The 25,705-nt window shown below is 50.0% G+C and overlaps 6 protein-coding genes across 6 annotated transcripts; 1 reads left to right on the top strand and 5 right to left on the bottom strand.

Moving 5' to 3' along the window:
* Positions 1 to 1,847: 1,847 nt before the first annotated feature.
* On the bottom strand, positions 1,848 to 6,095 carry EMWEY_00021790 (hypothetical protein, conserved; the record flags this gene model as incomplete). The annotated part of the gene is made up of 9 exons (XM_013480577.1): positions 1,848 to 2,194; positions 2,352 to 2,429; positions 2,635 to 2,723; positions 3,730 to 3,853; positions 4,341 to 4,663; positions 4,780 to 4,872; positions 5,294 to 5,487; positions 5,619 to 5,759; positions 5,976 to 6,095. 9 exons carry the CDS (start codon positions 6,093 to 6,095, stop codon positions 1,848 to 1,850), a joined length of 1,509 nt encoding a protein of 502 aa, XP_013336031.1.
* A 4,426-nt stretch (positions 6,096 to 10,521) lies between these two features.
* On the top strand, positions 10,522 to 11,986 carry EMWEY_00021780 (hypothetical protein, conserved; the record flags this gene model as incomplete). The annotated part of the gene is made up of 4 exons (XM_013480576.1): positions 10,522 to 10,603; positions 10,778 to 10,830; positions 11,045 to 11,232; positions 11,722 to 11,986. 4 exons carry the CDS (start codon positions 10,522 to 10,524, stop codon positions 11,984 to 11,986), a joined length of 588 nt encoding a protein of 195 aa, XP_013336030.1.
* A 585-nt stretch (positions 11,987 to 12,571) lies between these two features.
* EMWEY_00021770 lies at positions 12,572 to 15,971 on the bottom strand (the record flags this gene model as incomplete). The annotated part of the gene is made up of 9 exons (XM_013480575.1): positions 12,572 to 12,623; positions 13,341 to 13,392; positions 13,586 to 13,826; positions 13,986 to 14,112; positions 14,217 to 14,377; positions 14,586 to 14,772; positions 14,954 to 15,023; positions 15,265 to 15,286; positions 15,831 to 15,971. 9 exons carry the CDS (start codon positions 15,969 to 15,971, stop codon positions 12,572 to 12,574), a joined length of 1,053 nt encoding a protein of 350 aa, XP_013336029.1.
* Positions 15,972 to 16,337: 366 nt separating this feature from the next.
* Positions 16,338 to 18,837, bottom strand: EMWEY_00021760 (white protein, putative; the record flags this gene model as incomplete). Its single annotated transcript, XM_013480574.1, has 7 exons — positions 16,338 to 16,600; positions 16,729 to 16,880; positions 17,042 to 17,166; positions 17,412 to 17,563; positions 17,821 to 17,868; positions 18,025 to 18,162; positions 18,519 to 18,837. The coding sequence occupies 7 exons, from the start codon at positions 18,835 to 18,837 to the stop codon at positions 16,338 to 16,340; spliced, it is 1,197 nt and encodes a 398-aa protein (XP_013336028.1).
* Positions 18,838 to 20,298: 1,461 nt separating this feature from the next.
* On the bottom strand, positions 20,299 to 22,952 carry EMWEY_00021750 (ATP-dependent RNA helicase, putative; the record flags this gene model as incomplete). Its single annotated transcript, XM_013480573.1, has 4 exons — positions 20,299 to 20,376; positions 20,609 to 20,754; positions 21,072 to 21,153; positions 21,438 to 22,952. 4 exons carry the CDS (start codon positions 22,950 to 22,952, stop codon positions 20,299 to 20,301), a joined length of 1,821 nt encoding a protein of 606 aa, XP_013336027.1.
* Positions 22,953 to 25,020: 2,068 nt separating this feature from the next.
* Positions 25,021 to 25,608, bottom strand: EMWEY_00021740 (hypothetical protein; the record flags this gene model as incomplete). The annotated part of the gene is made up of 1 exon (XM_013480572.1): positions 25,021 to 25,608. A coding segment is annotated over one exon (588 nt), but the record flags the coding sequence as incomplete, so codon positions are not given.
* Positions 25,609 to 25,705: the final 97 nt, after the last annotated feature.

Here is a 25,705-nt window from a genome sequence, read left to right as displayed (position 1 = left end):
CATAATAAGGCTGACACAGAAGAAATGCGATCAGGAGCCGACGGCACAGTAGGCGCGGGCCACTGCCCAGCGCTGGCCTCTCTCGCTCGACATTTGGCAGTGTATGAGTCCCTTTGTGCAACGGCAGTCCTCTGCCTCCGTCTACGAGTATCGTGAACTACACCAGAGAGAAAGGCCACCTCAGCCCCACAAGAGCAGGTACTTCCCTCCGAACCCCAGGCATGGAAAGCAAAACAACTCGGGTCACGACAGATAGACGGAAAATGACAGCTTCCAAGAGGTCTCTTGCAGTGCAGCTTGATTGCCACTTTGCATAAAGCTCCCTCTTCTTGTGGCATCTCTGCGTTATTCCGCTTGTGCCCAGGGTGCCTATCTCCTCCATTTCATTCGTTTCTCATTCAAGCTGCTGCCTTCTCGCGTCAGCCTTAACGCAGCTTAGGCGAGCCCGTCAGCCGTCCTACGAAAACAATTTGTGGTTTGGCCCCAGCTCCGACGGCACATTATAATCTTCGCCAGCGCGTCTGCAAGTGACCGACCAACGTCCGACCCTACTCATCTCCCGACTGCATCCGCTGCTTGAAACAAGCAATTTTACTATTGGTCCTTTCCCTGGGAGGAGTACTCGAGTCCCTGTCTCCTCGAACGCCTCTTCGCAGGAACGCCAAACGACCCACTACTTTTCAGGCAGGACAGGAAAAAGAGTAACAATGTATTCCACTATTCCACCCTGCAACCGCCTGAAGTTGCACTTCTCAAGCACCCTACATCACCACCAAACTGAATAGCTCACGTGATAGACACGTCGTCTTCCCTACGCTCCCTCGTTCTGTGTAATGGCGTGCTGGATGCAGACAAGCTCTGTTAATCCACTACCAAGAGCAAAACGCCGTTTGGAGATGAAGAAGCTATTCGCTATTAGTGCCTAGTAAATCAGCCCTCCTATTTCATGGTTTGTTCCTCAAAACTGTTAGATACCGTTTCGACATTCCCCTCTAGAGTAACCCTTGGAACGACCGCATCACAGTCCATAATAGACTTCTATGCAGAGTGGCCTGTACTCTAAACATTGTGATTCGCTGTAAAAGCACCTATTCAGCAACAAATTGTTCACCTGCTAAAGCGAACGAGCGCTCAACAATGTCTTCATGTTTTCTTTCGCCCTTCCGCTCGCAGATATTTGCATACACAAGGTATTTAGCTGGTGCACGGGCAGCGCGACGCGTATCACCAACTCCCATCTATTGTTGTGCATAAATTTCCCCTTCAATTTTTTGTATACTACGACGATAAAAAGCAAATCCAACACAAACTACAGCGGGGGAAACTAAACTCCTCACGGCAGCAACCGCCTGCTGTCGAAAATCTTGCGAGACACAAACGTGGGTACAAATACACTTGAGATGGAGTTTTGTCATCCCCCGTCAAATGCATTTATACTCCACTACGAGCCAACACTGCTAACCCAGCACGAAGGCGATACGCTTATGCACCCTCCCAGCTGCTGTAAAGGCAACCACATATTTCCTTCACATGGCTTAAGAGGTCCGACCGCCAGCGGCTACTACTAAAAATGAGGACCCAAAATCCTGACCCAATATCTATACATCGCACAGGACCGTTGCTGTTCGAAAAGGCACTAACTTTCTCTAAAATACGTGCCTGAATCCCTGCAAACGTCTTGCTTCGTGCACTGCAGTCCGTATCTAACCTGTGGGATGCCCACGATTCACGCGTTTCACAACTCCACAAACTCACTGGTAATGGCTGATCCAATGATTAAGAATCCGCAGATCTTTTCCTGCATGCTACTGCTAACGTACAGCAACAGGCAGCCTGTTCCTGTCGCCTCAATAACTCCCGCTGGGCAGAAGCTGTCCTCGGGTGCCAATCCCTGCCGCTTCGAGTGCTTCTTCTATCTCATCTGGGAGAGCTGTTTCGGAGTGCTTCTCTCTACCTCTTGTCGACGGATGAACGATGCCTTGTTTCAACTGAATGCCCCTTCTCCCGTGTGGCTGCGCATCGACGTGCAACATGTCTGTAGTCGTTCCCTCTGCCTGCATGTCTGTCTTCGTATGACTGTTGGCCTTCTGCGCTGAAACCCCTCTTTGGTCTCCCTTGGGTAGCTCAGCTGGATAGACATTGCCGGCAACTTCCGTGTCATGAGTTGTACTGCGCGTCGATGGGGTGGAAGTCGCTGCAAGGACCGCGGCAGCCGAAGTCGCAAGCAACTCAGAAACGGCCGGAGGTGTCACAGATACAAACGACTTGGCAGGGGAACTTAACTCCTGAATGGCTGTCGTCTTCAGGGGTTCGTCAGACGCTTTAGTACCCACGAACCAACTCTCCCACACCCAAACCAAAACCAACACAGCCCGATCCGCTGTCGCGAGAGCCAATGATATCGAATGTCGCAGCGAGAAAGTGGTCACCTAAGACAAAGTCAAGGAGCAACCTCGCAGTAGGCACCGGTGCACATAAACTATTGGCCAGAAAAACCACAAAGCAATGGACTGATTGGACGCCTTCGGGAACTCGCTAAACGCTATCAAAAAGAGCCAGGAACGTCTCATGACAAGGAATTATGGCTTCTGTATGTTTAAGGACTTGCGAGTTAAGGGACAAGAACAGGCGTACACCTATGACAAGCTTCAATAGCCCCAGGCGCCTCAGCAAGACGAATGCGCAGCACCCCAAGAAGAAGAGGAACGCGAGCCAAATAAGCTCTGAATCAGACGCAGACCTGTAGAACACACAGAAAGGGAAAAGGGGGACAAACAATGGTGGCTCCACCCTTACTTAAACAAGCCTACTCAGTGCCCTCCAGTCTACCCCTGAAGCTTTCCATTTGATTTATCCTAGTCACAGCAAACGAAAAGGCAAATAGCAGTCAGCGGCTGTAAAGGCACAGAATGTTTTGCACATCCCATGAAATGAGAAGACACAAACAACCACAGGTGCCAAAGCAGCAGCAAATGAAATACAAAGCCTTGTGTTGCGATGAATGGGCCATCTGAATATTTCCGTCCCGTCTCCTGTGCAGTAAATCAGAAGCCAGGCAGAGAATGTCCCCCACAGTCAACGCGTATATTCACACTCTCAAAAGCATATTAACTGGCTCCGTAGGCCTGCGCTGTGGCAACGGAAAATGCCATGCGTCCGAATTCGCCGTAAGCCTCTGACATATGTGCAAGACTAGCTAACAAAGTTTATCCAAACATGATAAGTTGCCAGTACACCTGAGAGGCCGCAGCGTGTTCTAGGAGACGCACAGGCACGCAGGCGCAAACAAGGCACTAGCAACGCAAGCAACATCGAGAAACACGAATAAGGATATGTCCCACAAGCAGACGGTCATTTCGATAATGCACCGACTCAGCCTCTCAATGCAGCATCTGCTGCATATCCTTGGGATTGTGGGGTGAAATACTTTACATGTAAGTCAACGCATGCACACTGTGCATATATTTGAACCCGCTGGGAAAGATAATTTGGTGTCTTCCCGGCGCTTTTCAAGCACGGGCGTTCTGCGGTGCTGCTGCAAGCAGCCCTAGGCCCCAAGCTTTATAATAGATGCAGAAGAGCAGGCGAGTATGTGCTCCTAACTCTTCACCGTCTTGGCCTCTGTCACCCTTTCTGTAATTACACTCAATATGCTGCCTTCTGCTGTTTCCCCCTAGGGCCCCGCGGGAAGCTGCGCCGCGAGGCGCTGTGCATCCGAGGGCAGTGTACCTCTTTTTCAAAGCCTGCAGCATTCCTGTTGCGCTGGAGAGTCGCGAGCCAAAGACTGCAACACCAGTAGAAGCAGTAACAACGACAGGCAGCACTCTGCCCTGCCCCCTTGGCCCTCCTATTTCTGCGATACCAACTATCCAACCCACCAGCCCCTACTCCACCCCTTAGCGCCAAACACACAATGGCCCCTCTGTCCCGTTCCGAGCCTGCAGCCGTAGATAAGCCCCTCCGGCTGGGTCCCTAAAAGTATGGTTTGCATACGGCAGGCTCATCTCGAGATATCCAATAGGAGCATGGGGTCAACGGCACTCACGGAAGAGACGGTACCGTCTTGTAAGGATGTTGTAAGGATGTTAACCACAGCTAAGTACTTAGGACTCGAGCACAGATCAAACGTGTAAGTCCCCCGCGTCCACCGCGATGCTCCCAAGGCCCAACCCGCAATTACGCCCCCAAAGCACCCGTGCATCTCCACGCATTAGCTGGGAAGACCCGAAGATTACAACAACCCTCACTATTTTGTCTGTGCAGCAACGGTGAATAGTTAACAAGCCAGCCCAGAAGTGCATCAATTCTATTTTGGATTGTGGTTTTGGCACGTGTCTGACCGTTGTAGGATGCTTCTGTCTGTTCGAGAGCAGTCGACGACTGTTGAAGCTGCTCCTGTGTGGCGCGCATGCGTTGCACTTCCTTGGCCATTGCTTGTCCCGTCTCCTGTAGCAGGTGCTGGCTGTGGGCCTGAAGCTGCGCGGGCCTCTGCAAAGTAGCTGGGTTGAGAGCACCCTCCTGCGGCTTCTGTGATCCCCGAGCAGTGGCCAACTGCTCTCCAGTTGTTGCCTTCGCTCGAACTGGTTCTAAGCGGGGACCCCCGCTGCGAGTAGGAGCCCCGGGCGGTCCATCTCTAGTGGACAAACCCGATGAAGTCTGTGCCCTGGGAAGAAAAGCAGCACTGCACACTAAATGAAGCAAATTGCGACATCGAAATAAGTAAAATATAGATAAACCCCTGTAGTTCCACTACACGGAATTAACTGTACATGGGCCTACCTTTCCTGGATGGAGCATACAAAATTGGCCATTCGCATTGTGTGAAAGTGCCGCTCAGTATTTTGCCACCAGGCAGCGAACTGCGACTTGTACCTGCAGTAAAAACAAACTGGTTGCAGCCAGGCACGGTCAAGCAAGTGCAACGGCAGAAGCAGAAAGTAGCCAGCCAGACAGACAAGCCGGCCCGCAAATGCACGCAAGCCAAACATACGCAGAAACACGCACCTACACATAGATATACAAAAGCGGATTTCATGTATGCCCTCCTGCATGTAAAAAGGCAACGGAAGTTATGAAAACATATATGCGCACAAATATATGTACTGTGCTTCTCGTCTTTGTAGCATGCAGAGATCGGCGTCCAGCGGCGTACAACTGGGTGAAAGACGCACCATAGGTAGTACCACCGTACCATTCAAATAAGGGAGCCTTTGTTCAAAGAGGGCGAGAAATGAGCAACGTCCTTTGTTGGAACTAAGTAGGTGCGAGGAAGCGAAGAACAGTGCTTTCTTACTTTTGCAGGCGTTGCTGATGCTGCTTTAGTAGGGCGTCAAGTTCGTGCAGCTGCCTGGGGTGAAAGGATTCTCGTTGACGGAGATCATCGGGGAACTGGGAGGAACTGTAGGAAATTATCTTTTCAACAATTTGAGCCAAGTTCTTCGCAAGCTGCCCGTAGCGAGTTATGCGTCGAGCAACGCGGCTCCGAAACTGAAGCCATACATTTCACATTGCCCCGTTGTGCAAAAGTACCCTTCACTCATTTAGGCGCGCCAGTCGGGGATATCCTACAAGCCGAAGAAGGATAGCTGATCGATGATACAGTGGAGCACGAACCATACCTGTACGAGCTGCTGGTGCTCCGTCACATCCGTGTTCGGTGCAGTTTCAAAGAGAGATGTAAGGGAGCCGTCCAATGTAGCGAGATCCTCCACGACGACATGCAACTGCTGCAACAGGTCTTTCAGCGCCATCTGCTCCTCCTGTTGAAGCACGAAAAGAAGTCACACCCCTTCGCACAAATCCTCAGTGTGTTGTGTCCATCCCACACAAGTAAAACCGTGGTTCTTGGGTATGAAGTCTAAATACGTAAACAGATACGTATGTGCCAAAAATGGGCGTCGAAGTGCGCCTGACACGATCGTGCCTTCGCACACGGGAACAACGAATCCGTGCATTAAGGGATGTCGCCGGCATACCTCCACGACATACTGCTGATTTACACTTTGGTGGTAGTTTGACTGCACTGGCTTGCGATGTTGCTTGCCCGCGGCCGCCATGCTAGCGTCAACTGGAGTGGGGTATGCCGGGGGCACCATGGAAGATTGAGAAGAAAGCGAACGAGGCTCCGATTTCAAGTTAATGACGTAAAGAGGGTCATCCCTCTCTAGGACTAATCGTGTCGATCGCGCTGAAAGGGCTGAAATGGCTGGCTATCGGCTTCCTATTACAGGATACTCTTTAGGTGTTTGTCCGTCGGTGACGGTGAAGTCGGTTGTGTTTCTACAGGAGCGGGTTCGTCTGATAAGGAAACAGACAAGAAAAAACGCAGCTACGCCCTAAGTTGTAGTTGATGTTGGGAAGAAGTCGATGAAACTGGTCGCTTGCTTGCATTCCGCATCAGAAGGATGTGGGAGATGCCAGGGGCTGTCAGTTGCAGAAACGCACGATATGTAGAGCATATTCATGAGCACAACCTTCATACAAAAAGTTTGTGCGGCATTTTATCTACTTACAATAGTTGCTAAGCACCAAGAGTACCAGCTTGGGCAAAGAACAATATTCCACTCAACGTGCGCCACTGTCATTGTGTAGTGCACAGGCACTACAATGGGGCTTTGGAGTGATCTCTAGTAGCTCACTAACCGTAAAGAGAATGGTTAGGACATTAGGAATTCAGAAATGGCATTAGTGCTGCAATTTCTTCTAAGAATCGAGTGCCGTAGATGGAGCCTTAGGGTAGTAGGAATACCCCGGCAGCTACCACTATGGCAGTGTAGCGCAATACCTAGTCATTACTTGGTTACCCGGTAGGCCTCTTTAGAGATCTAAGCGAAATAGAATTAGTATTATATCTATAAATACGACTTTGATGGGTATCAGTTCTAGGTCAGGCACCTGACCGTCTCGTCCCCGTTGATATCTCCCCCCATCATCCGATTGGTTGGGCGCTGGCACCCAGCCATGACCAGCGTTAATTCAGAACAGTTCTACTATTATTTGGAAGTTCCATTTTTCATAATAGAGACTCAAATATGTTTTGGAACGTTAAGTGTTGACTTCGGGGAAATCGGGTAGTTACAGGACGCAGCTAGGCAGCCATACTCTAGGAGACGATATGTAGGCACAGCTTAGGACCGCTGCGCACTACATTTGGGGGCTGTTCCGTTCCAACCCAGTGGCCTCCTCGCTATAGTGGAATGTATAATAAGCAGCAGCAGCAGCACAATTAAAGGACCAGGCAACGGAAGACAGATCGTGGTTGTGCCAATATACGCGGGCACACCGTGTGGATAGGAGAATGGGGCTCAACGCCTGCGCGAAAAGCCCAATGGGGACTTCATTAGATGATCACCTGGAGGTGTCACACACACGGTGGGATTACCCCCGGACCAGTAGCGCCAATATTCCACCTGAGGATGGGAGGAATATGTTGAACTTCCTTCGTCATATAGAGCTGGCGTTTATTGACACTGGAATACCAGCGGAACACTGAGGACACGAACTGCGCGCATACTTGACCGTAGAAGCCCTAAATTGGTTCTACCTATTTGATTCCCGGGAACCTATAGGCAACTGGGAAACTCTCAAACACTGGGTCTCTAGCGACAAAATAGACTCGCGAATAGCTTAAATCAGATGTGCGAACAATGCAGCACAGTATATAGCTGAGTTTGGGTCTGTACTAACTAAGAGAGAACCTTTACCGCAGGACCTCCTAGTGACGATATTTTTAGCGAACCTGCCAGATGACATTGTGATGAGGGTGCCAAATGCGGGACATGCCAATTTCACAATCTGGGAGGCAGCCGCGGCAGAGTTGCGTAAGGCTGTAGGATCTGGGATGAGGCATTGAGCCGGCAGAAACACGCTAGGCACTGCTTGCAGCAAACCCTTCGGCAGAGTCGGGGTGGGTTCCGGAGAGTTGCGTAGCAAGTTCCCTTTCGCCAGGAGGCTTTCCGTCGTACACGGGACGATGTATTCTCGGAAGCCACTCAAGAAGCGAAGGTCGTCCACAGGATCGGTCAGGGACATGGGAACACGCCTGCCCCATTGTAGTGCCTGTGCACTACATATTGTATTACCGACACCCGAGCGGTTGAAGCAGCCCCCCCTCTCTAGCCATGCTTCGCGCGAGTGCCAATCTCCCACCAACGCCTATGAAGAGGGAGATAACGATTGAATAGGCATGTCTTTGTTTGTTATAGGCAGGCAGCTTTGTATTTCCAGCATACTTGCACGGCGTCTTCCATTGTTTGTGCCTTCATTTGGGGGCTGGGGTCGCTTGTGTGCGAAATATGTTTTCCGCCGTAGAAGCCGTGTTCGCAGCAAGGTAACTCTTCTCTTTCCCTAATTTTACTGCTGTTTTGGTGGTCATGGAGGCTCCGGCCAATATTCGTCCCGCGACCTTGTGCAGCTGTTGGGATCAGTGGTTTTGTGGCATGCTCTTTGCAGCACAGAGCCATAGAAAGTGGAACATAACTTTCTACTGGAACGCAAGATGGTTACTGGGGGTCAATTTTGCATCAACCCATTGCCAAGAGTACTGTGAAGTGCAACTACAGGCACTTCAGAGGTAGGGTTCAACCGCCAGCATCTGGTAGATTTGACGTTGTAGGGTAGGTTGGGCTGCACGGCTCCCCATTCCACAAGCTGCACACGCCCATATGTGCCAATCATGTGGGTGAGTACTACTTGTCGCTGCTCTGCGATTTCCTGCTTCTGCTGCACGATTGTTGCTTCTTTGAGTTGGTCCAGGAATTCGTCTCAATATCCCCGAACTTTATCGGCAAGCCGTTGACAACGTCGCGGTGACAAGCCCCTGCAGGAAATTAAAACATTAAACACTGGTGTAACAATTCCTGGATGCCAACAGAAGCAATATTATTGCGTTGAATGGCAAGGAGAAGAGCAGTGGATTTCGGAGAGCCTTTTGTGTGTAGCTAGTCCTCGTGAACTGGGACAGGTTATCCTTGCTTCCCCCATAACTATTACACGGAGCGAACGGCGCAGCCTAAAATTAAAAGTCGTCCAGCTATCCGTTAATTGTTGCTGTTTCGCAGCTCAAGAGACTACGAAATCTTGGCTTTGCCTGTACTCTGCTATTTACTATTCTTTTTGTTGTAGTCAAGCTTCCGTACTAGCTTTGACGAGATCTTGTCAAACCAGAATTCATCAACTGCCCGTTTCTGGACACGCAGGGAGGTCCGCCAGTTCCAACAAGGCTCATGGTTATATCAAGCAAGCTAGCATCATGTGTGTTCAAAATGCACACAAAAAGAACCAGGAAGTACTAATCTAGCAGCCCAAGCCAACAGCGTCCAAGAACAGATGGAGGCCGATTTTGACGACTTTTGCACACCTTGTGGAGGTTGTCTATTCAGCTTCCACAACAGCAGCTCTTCACAAACATCGGCGAGCAACCTACTTGCTAGGCGCTTCTGGCGGTGCTGCACAGACACGAAGTGAGCACACAGGGAGAAGCATCCGAAGGCCAAATAGGATGCGCGGCAACTGGAACGAAATACAAGTCAATACAGGCATTCTCAGGGGCGAGACAGCCACATGAGGAAGTCTGCTACTTCTGCGAAGTTTGGATGGCAGAAGTAGCATAGTCTGTGCGATGCTCACACATCTGTCGGCCGTGGGGGTGCCCTTACACTACCCTAGCAGCCAGTTGCTGTTAGCTATCCTATTGAGTATTTTGGATCTACGAAAGGTCACAACAGACCTCGAATAAGGCTCAGGACCCGCGCTGCATTGCTGCAACGCCTTCACGGCACTACTGCATTTAAGCTTCGACAAGATGCCTTTTCTGTATGCACCAACACTGCTGACAGAATGTAAATACCTTCTTTGGCCTTAGTAGCCAAGCTGCTGGCGAGTAGTACAACGCAAGTACAACGGATTGCTCGGGAAGTAGCTACTAACATAGCAGGGTCACTAAAGCTTGCCGTATGAGAGGCTTCTAGCGGTTAGTAACAGAGGCATTCGAAAACGATCGATGTCTTAGTCTCTATTCAATTATGTAGGCTGCCTTATTGACCTTCGCACAGAAAATTTCCTCCGCCCACAAAGACATTCGTGGGCCCCGCATGCAGCACGAGGCATGGAAAGGTGAACCCACAAATGTCTGCAGGAATAAGCACCAAAATTGTTGCATATATGGCTCACAATTTGCATTTAGCTGCAAATACCTGCAGTTTGAAGGTTTCCGTCGAATACGTTCGTCGCACCGTCGTTCGTTGTGGCCCACCAGCTGTCCTGAGAAATCAGGGCAGTGCATGGAGTTGGACGAGCTCCACTATTCCTTGAGCTGCGTGAATGCGCAGTTATCAATTCTCAAACTGTTTTGATGGCTCATTCCATCCAGCTTGTTCGGTGGTCTCCTCCACACTATTCTCTGTCGACCGGGGTGTGGCAAAGGCCATGGATAACTCCTCTGACATGATGCACACCTGAGCTGACTATTATAATCATCTGTGCCTGTCATACATCAATGATACTTGGAGAGGTGATTTCAATATGGCGTCTTCAACACCCTTAAAAATTCTCAAGGCTCCTCCCATTCCGGCTCCAACGGGTCGACGGCCGATCGGTTTCCGCGGTATGCATTTGCTGCAGACCGTAGAATCTGGTTCTTGCGCATGCATTATTAATTTGTTTTCCTGTTTGCTACTCTGTCTCTGCACGGGCAATGTGCAGCCGAAAGCCACACACTTTGAACTTCCTGCAGCCACACACTTTGAACTTCCTTCTGTTTCGATGCATATTGTTTCAGGCAACCACCAACATAAGAAGGCCTTATATGACCCTGTATTCAGAACTACAACTGTGAGGCTGTTACCAGAGTGCTTCTGCTGAATTCACGCCATGCGAAGCTTCCATCACGCTCTGTAGTGCAGGCCTGGCAGTATTTCGTGCGTGTGTGTACAATTAACGTGTTGACGCTTGTGGCCGTTTTGGTTGCTGCGGCTTGCTCACCTTTAGAGATGCTTGCATCAAGACCCTATTGGGTTTTACATACAGGGTATCAAATTGTATGCAGGTGCCGTCGAATTTGGTGCCGCGTTACCCCATCGATTGGCGGAACGGGGGCCGAGCGCTATTAGTGGCTGCGATGCACAAGTTAGAGGGGAATTTCCCACTACTGCCGCGCCAACAGCCTCCACTGCAGTGCCAAGCCCCTCTTGACCCAGGATCGCTAGCGGTCTTAGCGGACAGTTGTGCAAGCGGGTGCTCTGTTGAGTCGCTGGTCTCATTGGGGCGCAGAAGGAGTGGCAGAGCCGGATTCGCTGCTGGGAAGGCTGCGAAGCGGCTAGTGCTGAGGCATAAAAGAGCGTTACAATGGCAGGAAGGGGGCTTTTGCAGCAGCAAATGCGGCACGACGTGCAGCAAAAGCCCCTGGAGGTGCTTGTGCGCTTGGAGATGCAGAGGCTTCCATCAACATGCAAACCGAATGGATGCTATTCTTATGAGCCACAAGGGACCAGTGGAGTGTAATAAACCCCTTTTTAGTGTGAAACGAGCAGAAGTCGCTCCATCCAGGTCAGGCGAGGGGGAATATTTCTGCGAGATGTACCCACATTAGGGGTAACTGTGTCTGGTGGGAGGAAAACACTATGAGGACCGCTATGACTGCAAAGCATGCTGAATGGTGGTCGTCCTTGTGCATTTCCATTTCGTTCTCATTCACCGTAAGTTGAGTATGTCGTTTCTATGCAGACTGGCAAGTGAGGGAATGATCTTCTGTACCCGCAGAGGTAGCTTCGTTTCCACTGCTGAAAAGCTGCACCCGGCATTTGCTGCCTACGATGCAAGGGAGAAATGGGAGGTAACCTCAGTTCAGCGATCGCAGGCGGTTTGTTGGGGGCTAGAAGAAGACTCAGAAACTGACAGTGACGGTGAGGAAAATTTGGACGAGGAGGCAGAGGACCTTTTGAAGTGTCTGTCGGAGTCCCAGCAAATTGGCGCTTTTGAGCGGGCCTAGTCTAGAAAAGCGTTCCTGCAACACAGGACGGTCTCCTACGGCCGTACAGCAGAGACTGGCATGACCCATACCATTTGTGCCATAAAGCCCCGGCCGAACAGTACTTGAAAGGCAGTTCACTCTAGGGGCAATTCATTTTTTTTTGTCTGCCAGGAAGGAGGGGGTCCCTTCATGGCACCGGCACACTTTCCTCCTGTTCAAACGCGTGCATGAGCATGGCGCGTTTGCCACTATGCCAACTAGATTCTTTTTACATGCGGCAGCTTTTCTACTCGGAATATGCATGTGCACCTGTTAACTGACTAAGGAAGGCGCTGCTTCATGAGACTTGTCACATTTTACGTAAATCTGGAAAGGTCAACGAGAACTGAGCTCGGGTCGGTGATTGTCAGGCTCGCAGCGGATCTTTGACAAATCTCCCAACTGCCTACTGGGCCGCCCTGGGCGAAACGCATGTGCATTCTGGCGGCTGGTAGTCTTCTGTCCACATGACGGAGCACCTCCTAATTTGCGTGCGATAACGCAAACCACGAGGCTTTTCTTTTAATAAAACGAGATGATTGAACGCCTATAGTGTTGCAATCTTTACTTGCGGCGGTTGATTTGGAGGAGAATGCCGAGACCAATCAACCGGTACCTGCACAAGTCAAAAGTGCACACACGGCAATCGGCAGGAAACACCGCCAACCCACATTTTTCACATTTCCAGATGGAGATCGAAATTCCCCGACTACCCTGCTTCACACAGGCGGATTCAAAAATCGGGGCTGCTCACACTACGATCTGTATTAGAAGAATCAAGGCACTAAACCAGTATGAGTCTCGATCTATTGCGTAGTACTGCAAAACCTGCACATAAACGTGTATGGTATCAACGCACACGCCCAAGATAGACCCACGCAGAAGAGACAATTGATGAGATACGGAAAAGTAGTGCAGCGACAACTCGTCTGGAATACCGGCATATCTGTAATCACTATCACAGATTCACGAAGTTGCATTCTACAGCACTTTGTGTCGGTGTGTTCACAACGGAACTTGCGTATCACCGTCCACACAAGCAACTTCATGTGTCCCGGTACTGCTAATGCAAGACTAAATCTCGGTCAAACCAGGTGCATTATTTTGGACCTGTTCTCCAGTCGAGTAGCACTGGGGTGGAAGAACTCCAGGTGGGCATGGCTTTAGCGAGACTCCCTCTGGAGACAAAACATACATCCCAGAAACTATTACGTAACAGGTTGTCTTTTGAGACAATATGGAATACCTATACAGCTACAAACGCGCTTAAGAGACGGCAGTGGCAGTTGCCGTCCCTATGTCTTAACAACCACCCTTGAAGGATATAAATTACCCCAAACAGCATGCATCACACCGGACCATCCCCATCGGAAGGGCGACATGTACTGCGCAACACACACCATCACATTCAAGCCCCCTACAACACGTTATAAGTTTTCATATCTCTGGTTCCCCTCTATCGTCGCCCAAGTCTTCAATTATCCCTCAACTAGTATTCAACCGTCTCTCTCCTGAGGCATTTGCTTCCCCGTCGCGCAGGTCGCGATCAACCGCTCCCTTGCGACTGCTAATACTTACTTGTAGCCAAATCCAAAAGCTCGGCATGCTTGACAAAATCACCATAAATCCAGACATGAGGACAAGGGGCATGAACAGTATCGGGATCATCGTTGAAGCGAACTGAAGCTGTGGTGGAATGCACAAACCGCAGAGAGCAAAACACCAGTGAAATAAGGCAACAGTCAGTGTCCACAAGACAGCAGTCGCGACGCTCCTCAAGGTATCCGTAGCAAGCCTTGGGCTGTCCTGGTTTCCTCGTCTAAAATGAGAAAACCGTTGTGAAGTATGCTCGGTATAAATGAGCAAAGATGATACTGAGTATTCTGCCTGCCCGCTCTATGCATATTGGATCTCTATACTTGACGCCTTGGAGATGACTGCAGTAAACACGTGTAGGTGACTGTATTGTCCGTTATACCGTAGGCGCGGCGCTAGATACAGCGTAACCAATTGAAATTGCGCTATTTGTTGTCAGCAAGATGAACAGCAGACCCAGCAGCCAGCGCACTGCCGCATCATTTAGACCGACCATGTACCAAGCAATGCTGAACAGCAGCGCACATCGCAGATTACAGGACTTTCTACAATCGGCAGCATCGGATGCGCTTGTGAGTCACCTAGCTATCAGTATAACTTCCAAATGTCTCACGTTGCGAAAACAACGGGGAAGATCATTTGCAAGGAAAAATCAGCGATCATTTTGCCACAGTAATACGAAGTGAGGCGGTAAAGGCCTGACTGGTACTCTCTAATCGCCAAAACTTTGTCGCTTGTAAACGTATGGAGTACTGAAACCATCCCGAGACTCCCCTACAATCACATAATTGAGAACCGAGTTCGGGGATAAAGGGAAACTGGCCTGTTAACGAGTACCAGAGTCGCATGAACCTCCCAGAAAAAAAAAAGACGCATTCTCCCTATCCCATTTTGCCATTACCTGCGTCTGTTCTCCTTCTCTGAAAGTTCCCTAAGCATTACACAGGCCCACTATCCTCTATCCTCACTCATTTTAGCTTACTTGATTCAGGATTATAAAGGTGCAGGCACCACTTCTTGACAGGTAGTTATCTGGAGAAACTCGTAGATATATAAGACCAGCAATAACAGCCAGCACTAGCGTCTGCACAACCCTCGCCTGAAACGCTCGCGGGTTTCGTTTGTTACTGATAAAGCTCCGGTGAACCAAAGTAAACAGCTCTTCAGACCTTCGAAAGCATAAACTTCACAGAAGGTGAAAGTTGCACGTGAAATATGACTTCACTGGGGCACCGCTGGTCGAAAATAAGCGAACACATGAATCGTCTGCTTGTGTATATTATGTTCACGCAGCTTGAGCGCAACGCTTTTGAAAGACCCAACGCGCATTGTCACCGTATTCTGTCCCACCAGGATGGCTTGTACTTGTCGTATGCTTCCCTCGTTGGCTCTGCCTCACTGTCAGCTGGCCCTCGCGTTCCTGTGGCAGCACTGGATAATACAAAATATGCAGTATTTTGCTCATGCACTTGGCCGTTGTGACTGAAAAAGGAAAGGGAGTTGGGAACCCGTGTGCCCGTTGTGGCCACTCTCAGCCGCTCTTTCAACTAGCCAACCCTCATCGGAGCAGCATTTGCGGAAGTAATTTGCTGTCGATATAACTGGAAAAGCAGCTGGAGCAGCATGCTCGGGGTGACAGGGAAACGAACGAGGAAGCCTACCCGTCTCGCTAGTCGCGGAATCCTGAGACAGAGACAGCAAAAACCGCGAATCTGAGCAGCTCCAGCAACAATACCGGCGCCTAGCCACAAATTATATATTGTAAACTTGCAAAGGCACAATATATAGCTTAGCGTCTACTTTTGCATGCTATGGACAGCGTAGCGAATCACTTCGTCAAAACCAAGAGCTCCAACTGGTTGCAAAGTTGATGCACCTTCCCCGCTGAAGAGGAAGCTGCTTTAGCATTGTACGGAGCTAAGATACGAGCACGGGATACACGCGAAGTTAAGTGCTGCGCGATGCAGAGTACGTACTACGCCACCAGGATTGCACACTCTGTGCTTGCACAAAAGCGTACATTAGGATCAATCACTACACGTTACACTGGAAAATGCGCGTAGGAATACTAGGAAGCAAAAACGACACAGATACCTAAGAAATGATGCTATCACGTGCACTGCGGGAATATTCAGATCCTCGCCACATCGTCGCCTCCTCCGCCTGAAGCCATGCTCTGCCAACGTAGGCGTTTTGCAGTAGCACATACTGCAAAAAGGCAAATTACCTGGCCTCCCTGGAAGGCTCCAGCATCTTGCATGGCTTGAATGTGCTCATCTCTGACATTCGCCTGAGGCCCAGTAACAAGGTGACGATGAACTTCAACGTTAGCACACGGGCGAATGATGGTTTCCTTTAGATTCTGCATTTCTGAAGGCTCAAAGGATTCCTATTGAGCCGTGCACTACTGTGAGTTTCTAACTGATGGTTTATGCACGCAAGCACGCCTACCCAGTCAGCAAGAAAGGCAGCGCCTGTCTTTTCCCAATTTTCTTGTAGCCTGTACAGATAGCAATCCCAATCCCACTTAAATGTACATGAAGTCCTGAACACGCCTAACTAGGTATTTTCCCATATTTTAATGTACCACCTAAAACCTCAATACTCCCACTAAACTACTGGAGGTTTTCAACCAGTACAGAGGCCTGCAAGAGTGCGCAACTCCACCAGGCCACTCGAACCGCAGAAATCGTATCAACAAACACCCCATCAATGCGCCATCTACTACTTGGATTCATTCGTACTTCTCAGGTGTTAAGTCGCTTAAATCTTCCGAAGGTTCACCCAGGTTTAGTTGCTGCTTTACAAGAAGTTCAAGGAGGAACTCCGGCACACTCGTGAACGGCGGGCAGGGTCGGCCTAGACGCGAGAAGTACAGCAGAGTTGCCTCGCGGTCCCCGTAGAAGACCAAACGGCCCCGGCTCAGCAAGAGCACTTTTGTAAACATGTTGAAAATGTTTGAACTCGGCTGATGAATTGTGCATATAATGGTTCTCCCTGTGCGCATAGCAAAATGTACCTGAAGGTGATGCCAAAAGGGCCGACAACCCTAAACCCAAGCCATGCGGCACACCAGCCGTAACAAAAAGCACAAAGAAAATCAAATGAAAGTGTTGGTTCCTCACCTCGATCAGCCAACAATCTGAAAATGTTCATAACGTTTTCAGCTATAAAGGAGTCCAGTCCGGTGGTTGGTTCGTCGGCAAATATAACTGATGGATTTGTCATCATTTCCGTAGCGATATTTAAGCGCTTCTTTTCCCCCCCACTAATGCCTCTGCGTTCACAGTAGGCACCCTCATGCAAGTGAAAGCCGAAAACTTTCTGCAAGATAGGGCCAAGTTAGGCAGCCAAGTGCACAACCTCAGATAATATTAACGACCCCAATGCAGTCAGCGAGGAGTGCAAGTAAGCGGAGAATTACATGCAAACATCTACCTCTTTGCTGCCATTTGGAGATTGCCTATTCTAGAGTCTTTGACTTTTGTCAACCCGTAGAGCTCCACCAGACGATCAACCAGCTTCGACCTTTGCTCTTTTTTCTGTCCAGTCCGTAGTCTCGCCTGTGCCAGTGAGAAGCGACATGAACAGCAGACAAGCGAAGCAGCGAAGCCAATGTGTCATGTGCCACAAAAAGCACTCCGGACAGCCAAGGCGCTACAAAAGACATACGCAGTACTCTCTCCCGTGTGATTATTGTGTAATTATTGGGTGAGATAGCATATTGTCAAAGCTGTAGGTCGCCTGCGCGCTCTTCTACACCTAGGTCGCGTGCAACTACACTGGAATGAACCGGCACATAACGCACCACGCAGTCCAGATGCTCCTGCACTGTTAGAAATCCATAGAAGCTGTCACTTTGTTGTATGAAACAGCATAATCGCTTCACCTCAGCCGACCCCAGCGGCTTGCCGTTGAACAATACAGAACCTCCATTGCTCACGATACGGCGGCTTAGAACTACAAGGATCACCAACAGCTCCACAAGCCCCTCCCTTCACTGGCACCTCCATAACTACTTGAGTGAGACGCCGTAATGTACCGAAGTTCTCTACATTGCCAAAAAAATGCCTCAATGGAGCTACATCTTCAGGCGCCTAGCATTCTTCATTCATCCACCGCTCGTTTCATGCTTGCTCTGGATTCTGTTTTACCTAGTCGAAACTCCCTCTGCAGTGTGCAAAGCCAAGAATATGCAGACATGATTACGGGCCTACCGTTGAGGAGAGTCGACTTCCCTGCACCGCTGGCGCCCATTAAAGCAACTGCAGCACGTGCCATAAAAAAAAGCAACCACAGGATACTCTTACAAAAACACTTGGACACTATTGTCAACAAACCATGGTGCTCTACTAGATCTCTGCCTTCCTTTTCGTGGGCATGCACAGCTCATCAATGGAGCTAACGCCAGCCACCCTTACCCATTTCGCCCGGTTTGACTGTCCCGCCAACTCCCTGAAGGAGAGTCTTCGTCTGAGGCGGTGTCACGGCGCTGGCTATCTGGTTTAAAACCGGCAAGGAAAGAGCTCCAGTGAACCTCTTGGGTACGTTTACCTTCACTGCAAACGCAGAACGTTAAACAACAACTCTATGGGGTGCGTTATTCGGTCCACCTCAAGTGCGGTGCTATAACAGCAGCGAACCAATCAACACCGAAACGTGCATTTTTCAGGATTTCCGGTGACGAACAGAATGCAAATCGTATGTGGCCAACTTCTGCAAAACTACCTGCAGGCACTATCTGCGTCCAGATAGAGTTATATCTGTGCAGAAAAGTTACACTGCACGCATTCCCTTCCCCAGAAAAGGGTGTAATGTCTACAGCACGTATTCACCCTTCCAGTGAAAGCCGTCCCTTCCGGCGAATACCATGCGTCAAACGACTTCTACTCGGCGCTGTTGCCTGCACACTTACATGACACATCTGTAAAAGTGATGGTGACAGGTGGGCAGAAAGGCAAGTCTTTGAGACGTTCATAGGTCGGGTTCTGCTCATCGGACTCTGGTGGAGTCATGCCTTCGCTCCGCGCAAGAGCTGCGTCTTCCATGCCGTCCATGCAACTAGCTGAGCGTTTGTCTACGGAGCTGCGTCGACTCCTGAGACTCTGGATACTAAAGCGGCGAAGTACAACATCTGAAGCCGCTGCATTTAATGCTTCGCAACAGTCCCCAGCTCCTGCAGGAGGGACTGCACTGGATAGCTGCCGCAGGAACTCTTCCTGAGTATCCGCCATCTCTGAAGGATGTAATCGGGCTCCACAGTGTCGTCGTACTCCTCTTCAAGAGCACGCGGCAGAAGCGCCGCAGTCGTAAAGACGCCGAGTGTCAACCGGCTTGCACGGAACCGCGGAACGGCCTCCACTGTGTCGTCGAAATTTCAGAGTTCAGCCACTGTCTTCCTATCCATGTAAGAATCACAAGAACCTAGAGTAATGAAGCCTCTCCCAAAGGCTGGATTAGTCAAGAAATACGACCCGCCACCGTCGACAGCAGCACTCAAGCCCTACCGCTACAGCCCAAGGGGGAGTAGTCCAGGCCGAGGAAAATCCACGTCGCAGTGTGCATACAAACATCAGGTATCCCAAACTTCTAGTTAGTTACAGGCCAAACCAAATTTGCAGCTCCAGCTAACAGTGAGGCCAGGAAGTGTGAAGCGTGCAAAGTCATGCAAGCCGCTCCAGAAGTCATGGCAGCTTCGTAATCTCAAACGCCATATAACGGTGCTAAAAGCACTACACGAAGTGTTATCCGCAAAAAGTAGTCGTTCCTTTCATGGGTTTTACATGGTAGCATGCAACTTTTCCAGTAATTTCTATTGTGTAGAAAGACTCCGCTTCATGCTTCTCACCGAGAGGGGCTCACACTGGTAGGTAAACGTACCATACTTTTGTGTATACACAATTCTTGTAGCCAACTATGTGTTTTACAATGGACAACAATGTTGGTGCATGCATCGAAAAGGGCCCTATGGGTACGTGCGTGTCTGATTGCTGGGGGGCTGAGATAGCAATGCAGCCACGCAGGATGGTTTGTGCGTACTGCTACTGTAGATGGTTACTTGTTCCATGTTAGTGGCTATAGTTCTACTTGGGTGTATATTGGTTACGGGGATCAATGTGTCCACTCAGTTACTGTCTACGGACTAAACGCATACAGCATACATTGATCTCCGTAACCAGTATACACCCCAGTAAAACTACACCCTATAACTTAGGGCAAGTTACCGTCTACAGCGGCAGAGCACCCATTAAAATGGAGCTAACCTAACTGGGCACAATGGGAAGTTGATAGGATGTTTTTCTACCTGCCTTATGGTAACGAAAACCCTCGATCTCTACAGAGGACCACTATCAGGAGTAGACTCGTGATAGCCAAAGACCGCATGATATCTCCACCCTACCCCCGTGAAGGTACAAACAACAGGCATGCAACAATATAAAATCGCGTTACAAACTCGTCCTCTAGACGTAGAGCCGACGGATATTAACAAATTTACTAGGGCGGCCACGGCACATCGGATCGCTTGTGCCGCTCATACACGATTCGGCCCACCTAAGGGCAAGCGGCTAGCAACCTGTGCGATGTTATAACAACATAGCGTCTACAGCACGCTCGGCAGAGCTAACGCGAACAGAAAGCAGCTGCGCTGCAAACAAACTGTTGTGAACTGTACTGGTATCAAGGCCTGCGTTGGTTTACAGCGACCTCAGCACGCGGCCTCCTGCACAAGCAAGAGAAGCACAAAAGCGAACAACATACAAAAACATGAAGGCCTGCCCCCATAGTCACAAGAAGCACACTCCGGCAGCCACCCTGTGCAGAATGAAGCTGCTGTCAACCACAAGATATGGAGCAGTTGTGTAACTGTCCACACGTAAGGAATGGCCATTTACTCATGGTCAATATAGGGATCCCTCACTAGGATACCACTCTGCATTAATATGGCATTCCACTGACTGCCTGTTTCACCTCTCCCGTGGTTAGACGTGTTCTCTAGGCACGTACTTTGCCCCTCCGTTCTCTCCTTAGTCGTCTGTACTCCCTCTGCGCAGTTTCGTATATTTCAGCCTTCTGGTTAAATCCGTTGGCCCGCAGTTTTTCCGCCGCCTTTGCTTCCGCCGACAACACGTTTCGCACTACTCGGGCTAGGCCTGCAGCCAGATGCACATGGGGATAAAACGGGTACTGCTTGATGCACTTACACATAATGCCAAGTGCCCTTACAGATGGTATAGTGCTTCACGATATCGTATGCCACATGCTACAAAGTCGGTTACTTGCATTACAAACCTGTAAATTACACACATAATGTGGAACAGAATAAACGGCAACGAACACATTTGCATTCGGTGCTTTCCGTGTATCGTGTACTCCCCAAGTCGCGGATTAGCAGACGCTTAGATATACTAGCTGCAGCTGGATAATATCCACGTGCAATACAAAAATAAAAGATATCTAGAAGACAGACCCAGGGGAGGAAGCGGCAGCTCTTCAAGGCGGCGGCCGATGTAAGACTCGACACGGTGTACTGCAGCAACATCCTCTGGATCCTAAACAACCAAAACACAGGTAGAGACACACGTTGCAAAGAAACCAGCAGAAACTTCTCCAGAATACGTGTATCACGCATGATGTACATCGACGGAAACAGCATCGTCTGAAGATGAAGCAACCAGACGCAGGACAACGTAGAGGACAGCCCACAGCCAGGAAAAAAAAAGGCATACAATGAACTAAAATGCAAATTTGTACGAGTGCACCAGAAGGGTTTTCCGTTGTATCCAGGAAGGGCTCTTGGTCGTCGCAGCTGCTGCAAGCGTATCCAGGAACTCACAACAAAAGTGATGGCCAAACCTTTTCTTCCCGCCCTGGCAGTCCTGCCAACTCGGTGCACATACACCTCCGGCTCCTTTGGAGGCTGGAGGTTTACTACAAAATCTAAATTGGGAAGGTCCAGTCCCCGAGCTGCCACATCGGTTGCTACCAAAACTCTTTTGTGTTGGCTTCGAAACGCTTTTAGAGCAGCAACTCGTTGGCGTTGCTGCAACAGCGAATGGATGCAAACGCAGTCCACCTCCAGTTGCTGAAGAGCAGTCGCCAGTTGCTGTGTCTTTCTCACGGAGCCGCTAAAGATTATGCCCCTTTGAGACGCAAATGGCTCTTGCTGTAGCAGATGTAACACATAAACTCCTCGCATGGCAGCGGGAACAAATATGTACCTATGCTGCAACAGAGGAGGGCATTTGGTTGACCTTTCTGGAAGCAGCAGGGGCATTCGGGAATCGCCAAACTGTTGTTGCAGTTGCAGCAACGCCGGGCTGCTGCTGGCAGACAGCAGCAGCGTCTGTCTCCCTGCTGAAGACGCCGGCAATGATGACAGCAACAAACGCAAATCGGGACCGAATTCTTCACTCAAAAGCCTGTCAGCCTCGTCTAGTACTAGACAATCAACGGCCTGCAACCTCTCGTGAATCGGGCCTCGCACCAACCCAAATGGGGCCCCAAAGCCGTCCCTGCCTCCCGAGTTCCTGTCGCTGGCATCGTTGGCAACGTCGTCCCCCCCTTCACCGCCGGGTGAATCTGGTGATGCAGATAATGCAGGTGCTTCGCCGCCCTCCAGCCCTTTCTCACGCTGCAGCAAGTCTGCAAGCCTGCCAGGAGTGGCCAGAACGACGTGGGGAGCTTGCTGCTGCAGCGCCTCTGCCTCAACCATCATATCTCTTCCACCTGTAACCTCCACCCACCTCAAACCTAGATGCTGTCCGTACACACCAAATTGCTCTCCTACTTGAGAGACAAGTTCCCGTGCCGGTAACAGCACGACAGACATAAACGTGTGCCCCATCCCACGCTGGATTCGCTGAAGCACAGGTAGCAAGTAGCAAAGAGTTTTGCCAGTCCCAGTCGGGGCTATGGCGCAGAAATCGTGACCGGAGAGGCCCAACGGCAGAGAGCAGCGCTGAACCGGGGTTGGCTCCAACAACGACAGATGGTGTAAAACGGAGCAGAGGGAGTCACAAACACCCAGTGACCTGAACGTTACATCTTGATTTTCCGATCCTGTATCTGCTGCTTCTGATTCCCGTCGTGTCGCTCCAAGCAGTTCGTGATTAAACAACTGCGGCTCCTTTTGCTGGTCTGCAGCTGCAACCCGATCACTGGATCCCGAAAGGGATTCCCCCGTGACTATGGGCCCCCCTGCCTCATTTGAAGGGGTCTGTGGCCCAAAGGAGGAATTCGAAACACCCACGCCCACCTTCTGAACTCGTTTTCTCTTGCACTTTGGAGGCCTAGGGCCCCCCCCACTCGTCGGAGAGGCCTGGAGCGGAAGGCGCCTCGAAAGCGCCATGGAGTGCTTCAGCTACACGACGGAAGACAAAATGAACCAGAACCCACATGCAGTGTATGGCGCACAAAGGCACAAAATATACTGAGCGGTGGACGGCGTGAAAAGTGTATCACCGGAACTACTCGATTCACCTACCAGGAATCGGCAAAACTGCGGGGTGAAGGAACTAAAACCACCAGGCTGAAGAGTCTATCTTGCAATCAATCAATAACCGGAGCACATCATTTTTATTGTTACAGAAGCTAACTACTAATTAACTATTCTCCCTCATATGGGGCTGGAGCTGCGTGTAGCCGCTCTTCGTTGTCGGGGCCCCCTCGTTGCTGTACTTGCCCCAGCGGGGCATCGAGCGAGCTCCACGGACACCAGTGTTTGAAAGGCATGAGAAAAACAGTATATTTGTGTGTATTTGTGGGCTGATAGATGCATATTCTTCAGCATGAATTGATCTTCCTACAGCCCTTTCTCTCCGACCCTTGAAATGCTGCGTGGTCAATGGTTCATGGCTTATCACTGGTCGAGCGCTAGTGGCCCTTTTATGCGTGACTGGCTAATGCCCATGATATCTGCTTTTGGACTAGGATTCTTCTATGGTAAACTTACATCTGATAGCCAGAATGCGCAGACACCTTCAGTCGTCGCACCAGTGAGACCAGTTGAATTAGAATCGATAGTGCATCCCTATTTGCGCAAAACTTCACTCGGGAATATGCTGAGCTTTCTGTTTGGTCGCAGTGTAACCACAGCAGTGCCACCCAATATTTATGTTACAGTTGCATATTTCCTTGTGTTCTGTCTTTAAGACGTGCATACAACACATCATTCTGGTGCTATTTCCGTCAATACGCCATCCGTAGTGGTTTGGACGGGACGAGGCACTCCCAGCAGAGAAAATGGCAAAGCATTAACATGCCTTTCTCCCTGTTACGTACAGCCAGCGAAATACCAGTTTGCACTCCGCTAGTCAGGATTCATGTTAACCCTTAATTACACCCGACACCGTAAGCGGCTCCAGCGTCTTCTGACGCATTAGTCCCTTTGTTCCTGAATGTAGAACGCGGTTCTTCCATGTAGGCAGGTAGGCGTAGGGTAGTGTGCAAAGGGGCCTCACTCCATAGGACGTCTATCAGCTAGCTCGCTAGGATTGCTTCCTAACAGGGACGAACGTGAAGCACTGCCTTCGGATTCAGTGTTTCCAAGGGAATGCGAACAGGGCCCTCCTGATGGGAATCTCGATGAGCTCTTCGTCGTCTGTTATTTCATTAGGGATGTACTGTCTTAGACTAGGAACCCATTGGAGCGCCTATTGCAACCTTCAGAAGAAATCCCATTAGAGCAACTGTACCCCTTTCGTTTGTTACCAGGCTTTCCCGATCTCTGCATCTTCGGCTCCTTGCAGTGTAGGGGAGGAGCAGCCGCCCCTCGCCGCGGCGCATACAGTAGTTCCGAATAGTAGATTATAGTGTGTTTGTTGCAGACTCGTATTTCTGCTCCCGCCCATACATCTTTGTTGCAATCCTAAGCCTAATGACCGTGCCAACAGTCATTCCGTGTACCCCGCCCTAAAACCGAAATGCTTTCGACATGCCAAAAGCTAAATGCCCGCCGGCCACATGTGTGGACCCGGAACAATGAAGGCTAAACCATTATAGAATGACAATAGCACAGTTCGCGTGTCTAAACCGACCAACAGCCATACTGAGAAGGGTTTGTTTATCTGTCCTCTTTCGTGGGCTAATCGAAGCGCCTGCATAAGAGCTCCACGAAATCCAACAGGCTCAACCTCGTGGACGCATGGGTCAAGGGCAACTGGGGGAACATAGAAGTGTACATATACTGGTGCAAAAACGCAACTGCAAAACTATCCTGTCCAAATAAGAGCAGCTATGCAATCACAGCCGTTTAACACCAGCCGAGTTCCAGCAGTTCTGCTTCTGCGACCTTACATACTTGCAATTGTCGCCGCTTCCGCTGTTAGACACGCTACGCTAGGCGTTGCTGGTGCTGCAGCACCTGCTGATGCTGTTACAAACGACGACAACTAAAGACGCGGAGATGACTGTGCATATCATTGTGTGTGGCTCAAGTCAGTTTCCTTCGCCGCAGCTGAAGGCGTTGGTGTGTTAGGTTTGAGGTTTTTTCTGAGTAACTCTGGCAAGCAAGAATCATCATCCCCACCAAACAGTTTCCTTCTCCTTGGTCCGCGTGTCGAGTTGTTTCCATTCCTATCATCATCATCATCATCATCATCATCATCACCACCATTACCACTTTTCCCCTTCTCTTTCTTCTTCCTAGCGTTTGTATTTTCTTCATCATCGTCCGTTTCTTCTGCATCCTTGGTACGAGCATTCTTCTGTACCTGCTGCTGCGTGCTGTTGCCGTCCGTTCCTTCGTTCTTGCCTGCGGCACTGACGGCTTCGTCACCGGCGTTCCTAGCACCACTGGTCGGTGTGGACGTGCTTCGGAGGTCGCCGGAAATCCTCCCTGCCCCGGAGACCTCCTTCTCTACAATACTGACCTTGGTGGGAAGAGCATTGATGTAGGCAGCCAGCTGAGCATCCGGCGGGAACGGCCTCTTGCCCAAACATTCCTGGAGATCCGCAAATGTGAGAGTTTCCTTCTCTAACAGCAGAGCACTCAAGGCATTCATCTCCTGAAGAAAAGTTACACACACAGACACACACACACACACACACACACACACACGTATATATATATATATATATACATGCAGTACCAGCTAAAGCAGC

The sequence above is a fragment of the Eimeria maxima genome, genomic scaffold (assembly GCF_000499605.1).
Source record: "Eimeria maxima Weybridge genomic scaffold, Emw_scaff208, whole genome shotgun sequence".
Lineage (NCBI taxonomy): Eukaryota > Apicomplexa > Conoidasida > Eucoccidiorida > Eimeriidae > Eimeria > Eimeria maxima.
The sequence above is the reverse complement of the archived record's forward strand: the minus strand, read 5'-3'. Positions and strand labels throughout refer to the sequence as shown.